Raw genomic sequence first — 16,595 nt, 5'->3', positions numbered from 1 at the left:
ATTCACCAACACAGATGTCCAGAATACTGTGGAATTTTGCGATGAAAACAGAGCTGTTTGTATTGGGATACAATGGTGTACCAATACTTCCGCTTCAACCATTGACGTCACGCGCAAACGTCATCATACCTAGTCGTTTTCAGCCGGAAGTTTCCCAGGAAATATAAAATTGCACTTTATAAGTTAACCCGGCCGTATTGGCATGTGTTGCAATGTTAAGATTTCATCATTGATATATAAACTATCAGACTGCGTGGTCGGTAGTAGTGGCTTTCAGTAGGCCTTTAAAACACACGTGTGAAAATGTCCAAAGATATACAGTGCATCCGCAAAGTATTCACAGAGCTTCACTCTTTCCACATTCCTCAAAATTCTACACACAATACCTCTTTAAAACAAATAACATGTAAGTGTTCACAGCCTTTGCCATGAAGTGCATCCTGTTTCAACTGATCGTTCTTGAGAGGCTCCTACAGCTTAGTGGAGTCCACCAGTGGTAAATGCGGTTGGTTGGACGTGATTTTGGAAAAAAAAGGTCCCACACTTGACAGTGCACGCACTGAGCACAAACCAAGAATGAAAGTCCGAGGTGTTGTCTGTAGACCTCAGAGAACAGGACTGTCTTTAGGCACAAATCTGGGAAGGGTACAGAAAAATATCTGCTGCCTTGAAGGTCCCAATCAGCACAGTGGTCTCTATAAATGTAAACAGATTGGAACCACAAGGATTCTCCCTACAGCTGGCCGGCTGTCGGGGAAGAAGAACCCAAGTCAGGGAAGTTACCAAGAACCTGATGGTCACTTTGTCAGAGCTACAGCATTCCTCTGTGGAGAGAAAATAACCTTCCTAAAGGACAACCCACCAATCAGGCCAGTAGGGTAGAGTGGCCAGACGGAAGCAATTTCTTAATAAAAGTTTGCCCCTGAAAGACTCTCAGACCATGAGAAACTAAATTCTCTGGTCTGATGAGACAAAGATTGAAGTCTTTGGCGTGAATGCCAGTTTGGAGGAAACCAGGCACCGCTTATCACCAGGCCAACACCATCCCTACAGTGAAGCATGGTGGTGGGGGTGGTTTTCCGCGGCAGGAACTGGGAGACGGGCCAGGATAGAGGGAAAGATGAATGCAGCAATGTACAGAGACATCCTGGATGAAAACATTTTTTCACTGTCATTATGGGATATTGTGAGCAGAATTTTAAGGATTTTGGACTAAGACTGTAACAAAAAGTGATGTGAATACTTTGCAGATGCACTGCAAGCTGCACAGATACACCCCAAAGGGCCTGAGACAGGAATTAAAGGCAACATCAAGAAAAAGTAAGTGGATATGAATATGTCATTCCTATTTGAATACATGTCAGTGTAAGATGTGTCGAGTAGTCTAAGGCCGCGTGCGTGAGTCCTCACCTGTGACTCCACAGTGTCTCGTGTCCAGGGAAAGACTGGATCAGGTCAGAGCACAGTTCCATCTCCTGGTGAAAGAGCTTCAACAGTTTGTTGAGCTCCACCTCCAGCTGCTCTTCTTCCTCGGACAGATCTCCATTCAGCTGCGCACCGCCGGAACGCGAGGGACACGTCCCACACTGATGCGGCTGGAGACAGATGCTGTTGCCGGGACAACGTGTCTGAGAGAAGTCCGCCACGAGCTCCTTGAGCAGGAACTGGCGGTAGTGGAAGCCACTGTGGTCGGACACGTGCGCCGACACCCACTGAGCCATGGAAGACAGCTCGTCGTGGAAGACCTGAGCGGGAACAGGACACACCGAACTTCACCCGTGATGCAAAAGACTTCAGCTCAGTGAGAAATCACATGTTGCAGACAGCCAAGCACATTTGAAAGACAACTGACATGCAGAAAACAAAAGCAGTGGACATTGTTGGCCCAGACAGCGATGAGTGGAGAGAGAGGAGGAGAGAGTACATTTCTACTGGGCTTTCTTTCCTCAATTCAGTAGTGTTTCTCACCTTCTTTATCCAAGAGTTGACACTCGCAACTTTCTCTGGTCCCCATGGTGGATTCAAATGTTTACTAGTTTGTGTTGTTTTATAATGGATATTTGCCACAATAACCATTATTTCTTAACCAGTCTTTATCCCAGTGAGAGCAGACGTTGTACAGTAAGTGATTGTTTTATTATGTTCGTTGTCTCTCATTGTTGCTGTTGAAGGAAAGGTGATTGTTGTGATGCGTCTGTGAAATTAATATGCTTAAAATGATCCAAATATGTAAAGATTACATGTTATTATGAATGTTACTACATTACATATATACTTACAGTGTGTATATGAAACCTTGAGGGAGGTTTTTGGATGTTTTTAGAGCACTTTATAGGTGGAATAGACTCCATTTTTTTTTCCCAAGATGGCGCCGCTGTAGTGGCTGCTGGTGGCAGGAGCTCTTTGCTCTTGTGTCATCATTTTGTGTTCCTGATGTTTCCCTCTTGTTTTCATGTGGTTTTTTTTTTTTGCCTTTTGGTTCGGGACCCTTTGGGACTTTGTGACAAGGGGTGGCACTTTTGTGACTTCTGTGGTGCTTTTTGTGAACTTCTGGATTTGCCTCCCGGGAGCCTTTTGGCCATGGAGACCATCTGCTGGGTCTCTGCCACACCAGAGTCTGTTTGGAGAGACTGGAGGAGATTCGGATGAAGAGACAGGGCTGTGGCGCTAGCCCTGAGCGCCGGGACGGACAAGCTTCACAGTGTCTTGGCTGAATGAGCAGGTATCGGACACCTCGGGTTCTTTGGACGTATCCTCGCTCATCCATGCGGACTGGACACTGTCCGAGTGATAAAGGGGTGGCACTTTCGTGACTTCTGCAGTGCTTTTTCTCTTGGTTGCTTTGTTGGGTCTGCTCCTGTCTCTGGCCATGCTCACCCCACCCAAGCAGACGATGGAGTGGAACACCGCAGAGGCCACCACAGTGTATATGTTTTGTTGTTGTTGTTGTTTTACTTTTGTGGCTGTGTGTAGAAGTAGCTGGTTGCATCAGCTCTGCTCTTTTAATGTCTTTAATGTACTTTGTGTTCTTTGATGTTTGATGTTTTCCTCTTACACACATGTTTATGTGTGCCATGGCTATGAGTTTTTTTCCCCCTTGGCCTCAGTCTGGACCTCCTCTCCAGGGGCCCAGGCTTAGACTGAATTATTTTTAATTTTTTCCCCAAGCGTTTACCTGTTTCTCACCTTTTTTTGTAAGGGGCGCCGGAAGTTGGCAGACCCGTCAGCGATCCTCCTCTGTCTCCCTGTAATGTTTGTCTGCTCTTGAATGGGATTGTGCTAAAAATGTTAATTTCCCCTAGGGCAGTGGTCCCCAACCTTTTTGTAGCTGCGAACGCTTGAAAATTTGTCCCACGGACGGACGGGGGATTTTTTTTATTTTTTCATAAAGAAATACAATCATGTGTGCTTACGGACTGTATCCCTGCAGACTTTATTGATCTATATTGATATATAATGTATATATTGGGGTTTTTATGTTGATTTAATAAAAAATTAAACACTTTTTTTTTTTTAAATTTCTTGTGCGGCCCGGTACCAATCGGTGGTTGGGGACCACTGCCCTAGGGGATTATCAAAGTGTTTCTGATTCTGAGTCTGATTGTTAGCTGGCTTTTGCCAGTGTTTATTTATAATTTAGAATGCATAAACATTAAAAACATATGTGTTCCTGTCTTACATAAGGTTTGTGACAACAAAAGTGCAGTTTCTCTTTGTATTTCAAGTACAAGTGAATGATAGACGTATGAAAAGCAAGATACTGTATGATGGCAGCTACTGTATATTTCTGTAAGGATGTCATTGTTGATGTGACAATGAATTGCTTCTGACTTGCGTAGACAGACAGGAGTCATACCTTGACATTTCCTTTGGCCATGTGTTGCAGCACCCAGATGCGATGGGACCAGGCGTTGTAGTTGCTGGGGTAGCGACAAGCAGCATCAGAGCACACCTGAAGCTCTCGCTGGAGACTCCTGGTCAGATCTTCACTCATCTGCTGACTCCTTTCTGCTTCTTCCTGCTCCCCTTCACCCTTCACACCGCACAGCCCTGCTGAGCCTCCTCTCAGCATGTGCTGCAGTACCCAGCGTCTGACAGTACACAACACCTGTGTTACTTTATGTTACAGCAGTACACAACACTTGTTACTTTGTGTTACAGCAGTACACAACACCCGTGTTACTTTGTGTTACAGCAGTACTCAACACCTGTGTTACTTTATGTTGCAACAGTACACAACACCTGTGTTACTTTGTTACAGCAGTACTCAACACCTGTATTACTTTATGTTACAACAGTACACAACACCAGTGTTACTTTATGTTACAACAGTACACAACACCTGTGTTACTTTATGTTACAGCAGTACACAACACCTGTGTTACTTTATGTTACAGCAGTACACAACACCTGTGTTACTTTATGTTGCAACAGTACACAACACCTGTGTTACTTTGTTACAGCAGTACTCAACACCTGTATTACTTTATGTTACAACAGTACACAACACCAGTGTTACTTTATGTTACAACAGTACACAACACCTGTGTTACTTTATGTTACAGCAGTACACAACACTTGTTACTTTGTGTTACAGCAGTACACAACACCTGTGTTACTTTGTGTTACAGCAGTACACAACACCTGCGTTACTTTGTTACAGCAGTACTCAACACTTGTGTTACAACAGTACACAACACCTGTGTTACTTTGTGTTACAGCAGTACACAACACCTGTGTTACTTTGTTACAGCAGTACTCAACACCTGTATTACTTTATGTTACAACAGTACACAACACTTGTTACTTTGTGTTACAGCAGTACACAACACCTGTGTTACTTTGTGTTACAGCAATACACAACACCCGTGTTACTTTATGTTAGAACAGTACACAACACCTCCTACTTCGTTACAGCAATACACAACACCCGTGTTACAGCAGTACACATCACGTGTTACTTTGTGTTATAGCAGTACACAAAACCTGTGTTACTTTATGTTACTGCAGTACACAACACCCGTGTTACTTTGTGTTACAAAAGTACACAACACCCATGTTACAGCAGTACACAACGCCTGTGTTAATTTGTGTTACAGCAGTACACACCTGTGTTACTGTATGTTACAGCAGTACACAACACCTGTGTTAATTTGTGTTACAGCAGTACACAAAACCTGTGTTACTTTATGTTACAACAGTACACAACACTTGTGTTACTTTATGTTACAGCAGTACACAACATCGGTGCATAGTTACCGATGTTGAGTGAGTGCTTTGTTACCGATGTTGAGTGAGTGCTTTGTTACCGATGTTGAGTGAGTGCATAGTTACCGATGTTGAGTGAGTGCATAGTTACCGATGTTGAGTGAGTGCATAGTTACCGATGTTGAGTGAGTGCATAGTTATCGATGTTGAGTGAGTGCATAGTTACCGATGTTGAGTGAGTGCTTTGTTACCGATGTTGAGTGAGTGCATAGTTACCGATGTTGAGTGAGTGCTTTGTTACCGATGTTGAGTGAGTGCATAGTTACCGATGTTGAGTGAGTGCTTTGTTACCGATGTTGAGTGAGTGCTCTGTTACCGATGTTGAGTGAGTGCTTTGTTACCGATGTTGAGTGAGTGCATAGTTACCGATGTTGAGTGAGTGCATAGTTACCGATGTTGAGTGAGTTCATAGTTACCGATGTTGAGTGAGTGCAGTTACCGATGTTGAGTGAGTTCATAGTTACCGATGTTGAGTGAGTGCATAGTTACCGATGTTGAGTGAGTGCATAGTTACCGATGTTGAGTGAGTTCATAGTTACCAATGTTGAGTGAGTTCATAGTTACCAATGTTGAGTGAGTTCATAGTTACCGATGTTGAGTGAGTTCATAGTTACAGATGTTGAGTGAGTGCATAGTTACCGATGTTGAGTAAGTGCATAGTTACCGATGTTGAGTGAGTTCATAGTTACCGATGTTGAGTGAGTTCATAGTTACCGATGTTGAGTGAGTTCATAGTTACCGATGTTGAGTGAGTTCATAGTTACCGATGTTGAGTGAGTTCATAGTTACAGATGTTGAGTGAGTTCATAGTTACCGATGTTGAGTGAGTTCATAGTTACAGATGTTGAGTGAGTTCATAGTTACCGATGTTGAGTGAGTTCATAGTTACAGATGTTGAATGAGTGCTTTGTTACCGATGTTGAGTGAGTTCATAGTTACCGATGTTGAGTGAGTTCATAGTTACCGATGTTGAGTGAGTTCATAGTTACCAATGTTGAGTGAGTTCATAGTTACCAATGTTGAGTGAGTTCATAGTTACCGATGTTGAGTGAGTTCATAGTTACAGATGTTGAGTGAGTTCATAGTTACCGATGTTGAGTGAGTTCATAGTTACAGATGTTGAGTGAGTGCATAGTTACCGATGTTGAGTAAGTGCATAGTTACCGATGTTGAGTGAGTTCATAGTTACCGATGTTGAGTGAGTTCATAGTTACCGATGTTGAGTGAGTTCATAGTTACCGATGTTGAGTGAGTTCATAGTTACCGATGTTGAGTGAGTTCATAGTTACAGATGTTGAGTGAGTTCATAGTTACCGATGTTGAGTGAGTTCATAGTTACAGATGTTGAATGAGTGCTTTGTTACCGATGTTGAGTGAGTTCATAGTTACCGATGTTGAGTGAGTTCATAGTTACCGATGTTGAGTGAGTTCATAGTTACAGATGTTGAGTGAGTTCATAGTTACAGATGTTGAGTGAGTTCATAGTTACAGATGTTGAGTGAGTTCATAGTTACAGATGTTGAATGAGTGCTTTGTTACCGATGTTGAGTGAGTGCTTTGTTACCGATGTTGAGTGAGTGCTTTGTTACCGATGTTGAGTGAGTGCTTTGTTACCGATGTTGAGTGAGTGCTTTGTTACCGATGTATCCAGGTCTCTGGGCTCTTGGGGAATTTGGTGAGGGCCAACTTGGCCAGGTAGAGGTCCTTGTCAGGATGGAAGACTCCACTTTGCAGCAACTCCTTCCTGTACAAGTCAAAGAAGAGACAAAATACAGACATGTTTCCTTTCACAGAGCCACAACAACTTTTTAACTTGAAAACACTTCCTTGTGGTCTACATAACATGTAATGGTGGTTCTTTGCTCAAAATGTTGCATAGATTATGTTTTACAGATCATCTTAAAGCCGCTTTCTGACAGTTGCTTCAGGATGCGCCGTTTTGTGGGTGGTCTTATTTATGTGGCGCACCTTCGGCAGAGTCTTTTCTCCCTCATCTTTGTTGTAGCGGTGTAGCGTGCAAGGACGGGAGTGGAAGAAGTGTCAAAAGATGGAGCTAACTGTTTTAATGACATTCAGACTTCACTTCAATCAATAACGGAGCAGCATCTCCTCATCCGTGGCTCACAAGTGCAACCCGTGAAAAAACGCCCGACTGGAACTCTCTAATAACTAAAGTTCCTTGGGTGAATAAATAAACTCACTACACCAGTATGTTTTAGCGCTTTCATGGCGAATTTACTGACAGATATCATATAAGTAAGAACTTTACACTACTTTATAATAGAAATGGCAACAACGGAGGATGAATGTCTCATAACAAGAAGATAAAGAAAAAGAAGAAGCTTATCGACTATGGCATTGCCACGGACTACAAAGGCGGACGTGCGCAAATTTTCAGGACTTATGTAGATCCCAAATATAGATCAGCAGGTACCAGAAGATAAGAAAAGTTTCTCTTGCATAATATTCTGAAACAAAACGCCAGATAATGTTTTACCTTATACACACACACCATAATAATACTCGTATGTTGAAGCACAGTAAAATCCATCAAGCGGTGCGGCTTCATAGCTTACCAAAGTCGTACTAAAACATTTTCATAGATTTTTGAGCCCTGTGTTGTTTACGTGAGTCATATTGCAGTCTACATGTAACTCTTATGAAAGACTGCCATCATATTTCAGTCTACAGGTATCTCTTATGTGTGACTGCCATCTACTGGTCACACTTATCATGTCACCATGTACCAAATAAAATAGCTTTGAGGTCGGTAAGCACAACCAAAACTATTCGGTACATTAGGCGCACTGTCGAGTTTTGAGAAAATGAAAGTGTGCCTTATAGTCTGAAAAATATGGTATATATAAGTACGTATGTGTAATTATATAGCATATATAGTGTCTAACATGTATATAAAAGTATGTGTAATTCTATACTATATATAGTGTCAAACATGTATATAAAAGTATGTGTAATTCTATACTATATATGGTATCAAACAAGTATATAAAAGTATGTGTAATTCTATACTATATATAGTGTCAAACATGTATATAAAAGTATGTGTAATTATATAGCATATATAGTGTCAAACATGTATATAAAAGTATGTGTAATTATATACTACGTATAGTATCAAACATGTATAAAAAAGTATGTATAATTCTATACTATATATAGTGTCAAACATGTATATAAAATTATGTGTAATTATAAATACATATAGTGTCAAACATGTATATAAAAGTATGTGTAATTATATAGCATATATAGTATCAAAAATGTATATAAAAGTATGTATAATTCTATACTATATATAGTGTCAAACATGTATATAAAATTATGTGTAATAATAAATATATATAGTGTCAAACATGTATATAAAAGTATGTGTAATTATAAATGATAAATAAATGATAAATGGGTTATACTTGTATAGCGCTTTTCTACCTTCAAGGTACTCAAAGCGCTTTGACAGTATTTCCACATTCATCCATTCACACACACATTCACACACTGATGGCGGGAGCTGCCATGCAAGGCGCTAACCAGCAGCCATCAGGAGCAAGGGTGAAGTGTCTTGCCCAAGGACACAACGGACGTGACTAGGATGGTAGAAGGTGGGGATTGAACCCCAGTAACCAGCAACCCTCCGATTGAATTATAAATATATATAGTATCAAACATGTACTGTATTTAAAAGAATGTGTAATTATATACTATATATAGTTTCAAACATGTATATAAAAGTATGTGTAATTATAAATATATATAGTGTCAAAGATGTTGCAGCACTGACATCAGGTGAGTCAGGTATGGTGTTGTGGACTCAACATGCCGGTCTGGACAGTACCTGACGTTCCAAGCGGTGGTGAAGTCAGGATGGAGCAGCAACAAGGTGGAGGTGAGATCTACCAAAGCTGAGAGACAGACAAAGGTCATCATTCAAAAAAACTTCTTGGATGTGTGGCAGCCTAGAAGTTCTACTGCGTGTCACATGTGTCACACTAACAACATCATCTCTTGATATGTACTATTTGAAGAGTTCTACTGTGTGTCACATGTGTCACACTAACAACATCATCTCTTATTATATACTATTTGAAAAGTTCTACTGTGTGTCACATGTGTCACACTAACAACATCATCTCTTATTATATACTATTTGAAGAGTTCTACTGTGTGTCACATGTGTCACACTAACAACATTATCTCTTATTATGTACTATTTGAAGAGTTCTACTGTGTGTCACACTAACAACATCATTTCTAATTATGTACTATTTGAAGAGTTCTACTGTGTGTCATATGTGTCACACTAACAACATCATCTCTTGATATGTACTATTTGAAGAGTTCTACTGTGTGTCACATGTGTCACACTAACAACATCATCTCTTGATATGTACTATTTGAAGAGTTCTACTGTGTGTCACATGTGTCACACTAACAACATCATCTCTTATTATATACTATTTGAAAAGTTCTACTGTGTGTCACATGTGTCACACTAACAACATTATCTCTTATCATGTACTATTTGAAGAGTTCTTCTGTGTGTCACACTAACAACATCATCTCTTATTATATACTATTTAAAGAGTTCTACTGTGTGTCACATGTGTCACACTAACATCATCTCTTATTATGTACTATTTGAAGAGTTCTACTATGTGTCACATGTGTCACACTAACAACATTATCTCTTATTATGTACTATTTGAAGAGTTCTACTGTGTGTCACACTAACAACATCATTTCTAATTATGTACTATTTGAAGAGTTCTACTGTGTGTCACATGTGTCACACTAACATTATCTCTTATTATGTACTATTTGAAGAGTTCTACTGTGTGTCACACTAACAACATCATTTCTAATTATGTACTATTTGAAGAGTTCTACTATGTGTCACATGTGTCACACTAACAACATTATCTCTTATTATGTACTATTTAAAGAGTTATATTGTGTGTCACATGTGTCACACTAACAACATCATCTCTTATTATGTACTATTTGAAGAGTTCTACTGTGTGTCACATGTGTCACACTAACAACATCATCTCTTATTATGTACTATTTAAAGAGTTCTACTGTGTGTCACACTAACAACATCATCTCTTATTATGTACTATTTAAAGAGTTCTACTGTGTGTCACATGTGTCACTAACAACATCATCTCTTATTATGTACTATTTAAAGAGTTCTACTGTGTGTCACACTAACAACATCATCTCTTATTATGTACCATTTAAAGAGTTCTACTGTGTGTCACACTAACAACATAATCTCTTATTATGTAATATTTAAAGAGTTCTACTGTGTGTCACATGTGTCACACTAACAACATCATCTCTTATTATGTACTATTTAAAGAGTTCTACTGTGTGTCACATGTGTCACACTAACAACATCATCTCTTATTATGTACTATTTAAAGAGTTCTACTGTGTGTCACATGTGTCACTAACAACATCATCTCTTATTAAGTACTATTTAATGAGTTCTACTTTGTGTCACATGTGTCACACTAACAACATAATCTCTTATTATGTACTATTTAAAGAGTTCTACTGTGTGTCACATGTGTCACACTAACATCATCTCTTATTATGTACTATTTAAAGAGTTCTACTGTGTGTCACATGTGTCACTAACAACATCATCTCTTATTATGTACTATTTAAAGAGTTCTACTGTGTGTCACACTAACAACATCATCTCTTATTATGTACCATTTAAAGAGTTCTACTGTGTGTCACACTAACAACATCATCTCTTATTATGTACTATTTAAAGAGTTCTACTGTGTGTCACATGTGTCACACTAACAACATCATCTCTTATTATGTACTATTTAAAGAGTTCTACTGTGTGTCACATGTGTCACACTAACAACATCATCTCTTATTATGTACTATTTAAAGAGTTCTACTGTGTGTCACATGTGTCACTAACAACATCATCTCTTATTATGTACTATTTAAAGAGTTCTACTGTGTGTCACATGTGTCACACTAACAACATCATCTCTTATTATGTACTATTTAAAGAGTTCTACTGTGTGTCACATGTGTCACTAACAACATCATCTCTTATTAAGTACTATTTAAAGAGTTCTACTGTGTGTCACATGTGTCACACTAACAACATCATCTCTTATTATGTACTATTTAAAGAGTTCTACTGTGTGTCATATGTGCCACACTAACAACATCATCTCTTATTATGTACTATTTAAAGAGTTCTACTATGTGTCACATGTGTCACACTAACAACATCATCTCTTATTATGTACTATTTAAAGAGTTCTACTGTGTGTCACATGTGTCACACTAACAACATCATCTCTTATTATGTACTATTTAAAGAGTTCTACTGTGTGTCACACTAACAACATCATCTCTTGTTATGTACTATTTAAAGAGTTCTACTGTGTGTCACATGTGTCACTAACAACATCATCTCTTATTATGTACTATTTAAAGAGTTCTACTGTGTGTCACACTAACAACATAATCTCTTATTATGTACCATTTAAAGAGTTCTACTGTGTGTCACATGTGTCACACTAACAACATCATCTCTTATTATGTACTATTTAAAGAGTTCTACTGTGTGTCACATGTGTCACACTAACATCATCTCTTATTATGTACTATTTAAAGAGTTCTACTGTGTGTCACATGTGTCACTAACATCATCTCTTATTATGTACTATTTAAAGAGTTCTACTTTGTGTCACATGTGTCACACTAACAACATCATCTCTTATTAAGTACTATTTAAAGAGTTCTACTGTGTGTCACATGTGTCACACTAACAACATAATCTCTTATTATGTTCTATTTAAAGAGTTCTACTGTGTGTCACATGTGTCACACTAACATCATCTCTTATTATGTACTATTTAAAGAGTTCTACTGTGTGTCACATGTGTCACTAACAACATCATCACTTATTATGTAGTATTTAAAGAGTTCTACTGTGTGTCACACTATTAACATCATCTCTTATTATGTACTATTTAGAGAGTTCTACTGTGTGTCACATGTGTCACACTAACAACATCATCTCTTATGTACTATTTAAAGAGTTCTACTGTGTGTCACACTAACATCATCTCTTATTATGTACTATTTGAAGAGTTCTACTGTGTGTCACATGTGTCACACTAACAACATAATCTCTTATTATGTACTATTTAAAGAGTTCTACTGTGTGTCACATGTGTCACACTAACAACATCATCTCTTATTATGTACTATTTAAAGAGTTCTACTGTGTGTCACATGTGTCACACTAACAACATAATTTCTTATTATGTACTATTTAAAGAGTTCTACTGTGTGTCACATGTGTCACACTAACAACATAATTTCTTATTATGTACTATTTAAAGAGTTCTACTGTGTGTCACATGTGTCACACTAACATCATCTCTTATTTACTATTTAAAGAGTTCTACTGTGTGTCACATGTGTCACTAACAACATCATCACTTATTATGAACTATTTAAAGAGTTCTACTGTGTGTCACACTAACAACATCATCTCTTATTATGTACTATTTAAAGAGTTCTACTGTGTGTCACATGTGTCACACTAACAACATAATTTCTTATTATGTACTATTTAAAGAGTTCTACTGTGTGTCACATGTGTCACACTAACAACATCATCTCTTATTATGTACTATTTAAAGAGTTCTACTGTGTGTCAACAACAGATGAGATGTGTTGTGGGTGTATGATTGTTTGTACATTGATGTTACATCCATGATGTCGTTCACAACAACACGACAGATGAGATGTGTTGTGGGTGTATGGATAGCTTTCTACTTTGAAGTGGCCGTCTCCACATTGTTTAGTTCGGGATGTGTTTTGGGGACGAATGATTATTTACCAACATACTGCATCTTTCTCCTCACAATGACAACATTTCTCTCACATGTACTGTATGTAAATTTCCCTGATATTCTGACTTTAACAGCAGATTGGCCAATTATGGGATTCCCTCAGCGGTTACGTCAACACGGAAATCACATGCCTTACTTTTTTGTTGCGTCCAGTGATTATTGATTGTATTAGCGCTGTATCAAAATAAAAGTAGTAACCATGGTGACACTTCAAACTTCTAGCACACGTGCTCTTTTTCCCCCACACTAACGCTCTTTCATCCCTTCTACTTATACAAGCTCAGCATTGTTTCTTACGATTATATTTTTATGATCGTGAGAAGCCAACATTGAAATTGGATTAACCTTCATGGAGGGCAGATTATTATGAGTACCGCATTTTCCGGACCGTAGGGCGCACCGGATTATAAGGCGCACTGCCGAAGAGAGGGTCTAGTCAGGTCTACTTTCATACAAAAGGCGCACCGGATTATAAGGCGCATTAAAGGCCTACTGAAATGATTTTTTTAAATTTAAACGGGAATAGCAGATCCATTCTATGTGTCATACTTGATCATTTCGCGATATTGCCATATTTTTGCTGAAAGGATTTAGTAGAGAAAATCGACGACAAAGTTTGCAACTTTTGCTCGTTGATTAAAAAAAACCTTGCCCTACCGGAAGTAGCGTGACGTCACAAGCGGTAGTGCTGCTCACAATTCCCCGTTGTTTACATGGAGCGAGAGATATTCGGAGCGAGAAAGCGACGATTACCCCATTAATTTGAGCGAGGATGAAAGATTTGTGGATGAGGAACGTTAGAGTGACGGACTAGAATGCAGTTCAAGAGATATATTTTTTCGCTCTGACCGTAACTTAGGTACAAGCTGGCTCATTGGAATCCACACTCTCTCCTTTTTCTATTGTGGATCACGGATTTGTATTTTAAACCACCTCGGATACTATATCCTCTTGAAAATGAGAGTCGAGAAGGCGAAATGGACATTCACAGTGACTTTTATCTCCACGACAATACATCGACGAAGCTCTTTAGCATGAGCTAACGTGATAGCATCTGTCTCAAATGCAGATAGAAACAAAATAAATAAATCCCTGACTGGAAGGATAGACAGAAGATCAACAATACTACTATCAGGAGACACCGAACCAAACACTGGACATGTAAATACACGGTTAATGCTGTACCGCCTGTCGAAGCCTAGCAATGCTGTTGCTAACGGCGCTAACTTAGCAACGGGACCTCGTCAGAGCTATGATAAAAACATTAGCGCTCCACCTTCGCCAGCCAGCCCTCATCTGCTCATCAACACCCGTGCTCACCTGCGTTCCAGCGATCGACGATGCGGTCGGCGGCCCGGAGACGTAGGAAGTCAAGGTGAGGTCGCCGGCGCTAGCTCTGCTATCCAACAAAGTCCTCCTTGTTGTGTTGCTACAGCCAGCCGCTAATACACCGATCCCACCTACAACGTTCTTCTTTGCAGCCTCCATTGTTCATTAAACAAATTGCAAAAGATTCACCAACACAGATGTCCAGAATACTGTGGAATTTTGTCGAAGAAAACAGAGTGTCCAATAGGGTCCAAACACTTCCGTGGACCTCGCGACGTCACGCGCATACGTCATCCTCCAAAGGCGTTTTGAACCGGAAGTTCCCGGGAAATTTAAAATTGCACTTTATAAGTTAACCCGGCCGTATTGGCATGTGTTGCAATGTTAAGATTTCATCATTGATATATAAACTATCAGACTGCGTGGTCGGTAGTAGTGGGTTTCAGTAGGCCTTTAAAAGGGGTCATATTATTTATTTATTTTTTCTAAATGTAAAACACTCCCTTGTGGTCTACATAACATGTGATGGTGGTTCCTTGGTCAAAATGTTCCATAGATGATGTTTTACAGATCATCTTCAAGTCGCTTTCTGACAGTCGCTTCAGGATGCGCCGTTTTGTGGGCGGTCTTATTTACGTGGCGCACCTTCCACAGCGTCTTCTCTCCGTCATCTTTGTTGTAGTGGTATAGCGTTGAAAGACGGGAGTGGAAGAAGTGTCAAAAGATGGAGCTAACTGTTTTAATGACATTCAGACTTTACTTCAATCAATAACGGAGCAGCATCTCCTTATCCGTGGATGTGTCCCGTAAAAAAACGTCCGCCCGGAACTCTCTAATAACTAAAGTTCCTTGGGTGAATAATGTAAACTCACTATACCGGTATGTTTTAGCGCTTTCATGGCGAGTCTACTGACAGATATAAGTAAGAACTTTACACTACTTTATATTAGAAATGGCAACAGCTGAGGATGAATGTCCCATAACAAGTAGATAGAGGAAAACAAGAAGCTTATCGACTACGGTGTTGGCACGGACTATAAAGGCAGACGGGCGCAAATTTTCAGGACTTATGCATATCCAAATACAGATCAGTACCAGAAGGTAATAAAAGTTGCTTTTGCATAATATTGCGAAACAAAATGCCAGATAATATGTCTTACCTTATACACACGTCATAACAACACTCATATGTTGAAGCACACTACAATCCATCAAGCGGTGCGGCTTCATAGCTTACCAAAGTCGTACTAAAACATTGTGATAGATTCTTGAGCGCCGTGTGTAATGTTCTATATTTTCAAATGGAACACATAACATTTCGGTGTTGTTTACTTGAGTCACATTGCAGTCTACATGTATCTCTTATGTGTGACTGCCATCATATTGCAGTCTACATGTATCTCTTATGTGTGACTGCCATCTATCTACTGCAGTGTTTCCCACACATTCATTTATTTGTGGCGGCCCGCCACGAAAGAATTACGTCCGCCACAAATTTTAAAAAAATATATATATTTTTTGTCCTGTCCAGCTTCTCAGCCAAATCATATAGTTGATGTAGATGCCCATATAGGCTGTTCAGATTTACTTTACAAAAGAGACGTGTAGGATACTTCTCTTGTTGCCTTATTTGTATTTGACCACTACTGTTTTCTGTTTATTTGTTACTGACTGTGGCAGGACACCTCTGCCTCTGTTTCACTTTATGTTGCTGGTAAATAATATGGTTGTAGTAGTAGGCTAAAGTTAAATTATTTACTATGCACTAATTAAAGGGGCAGAGCTTTAAGAGACATTTTAGCTTTTATATTTTATGAGATATATTTTTTGTAAGAACCACAATTAATAAATATATTTCAGTGAATAACTTATTGTTCAAATCTGTATATAAATATGTACATAAAGTGTTGTAATTATATTGTAAAATGGATGGATGGATGGATGGATGGATGGACGTTTAAAACAAAACTGTTATTATTAATTAGTAAGTATACATTTTTTGAGCCTTTTTAGAGAAAATCATTATTATTGTAGTAAATTATGCAAATTACTTGATAATGTCATGTGACCACGCCC

General features: G+C 39.0%; 1 protein-coding gene across 1 annotated transcript in view; it reads right to left on the bottom strand.

Annotated features, from left to right (window-relative positions):
• Window positions 1–16,595, bottom strand: part of ptar1 (protein prenyltransferase alpha subunit repeat containing 1) — a 37,111-nt gene that overhangs the window by 11,162 nt on the left and 9,354 nt on the right. Inside the window, exons 3-6 of the mRNA XM_062025383.1 lie at window positions 9,122–9,188; window positions 6,908–7,012; window positions 3,857–4,091; window positions 1,411–1,745 (exon numbers count right to left, since the gene is read on the bottom strand). Of these exons, the coding sequence (XP_061881367.1) occupies window positions 1,411–1,745; window positions 3,857–4,091; window positions 6,908–7,012; window positions 9,122–9,188 (742 nt within the window). The remainder of the gene's footprint in view (window positions 1–1,410; window positions 1,746–3,856; window positions 4,092–6,907; window positions 7,013–9,121; window positions 9,189–16,595) is intronic.

Source organism: Entelurus aequoreus, linkage group LG17 (assembly GCF_033978785.1).
Source record: "Entelurus aequoreus isolate RoL-2023_Sb linkage group LG17, RoL_Eaeq_v1.1, whole genome shotgun sequence".
In the NCBI taxonomy this organism is placed as follows: domain Eukaryota; kingdom Metazoa; phylum Chordata; class Actinopteri; order Syngnathiformes; family Syngnathidae; genus Entelurus; species Entelurus aequoreus.
Note: the sequence above shows the minus strand (reverse complement) of the source record. Positions and strands in the feature narration are given on the sequence as shown.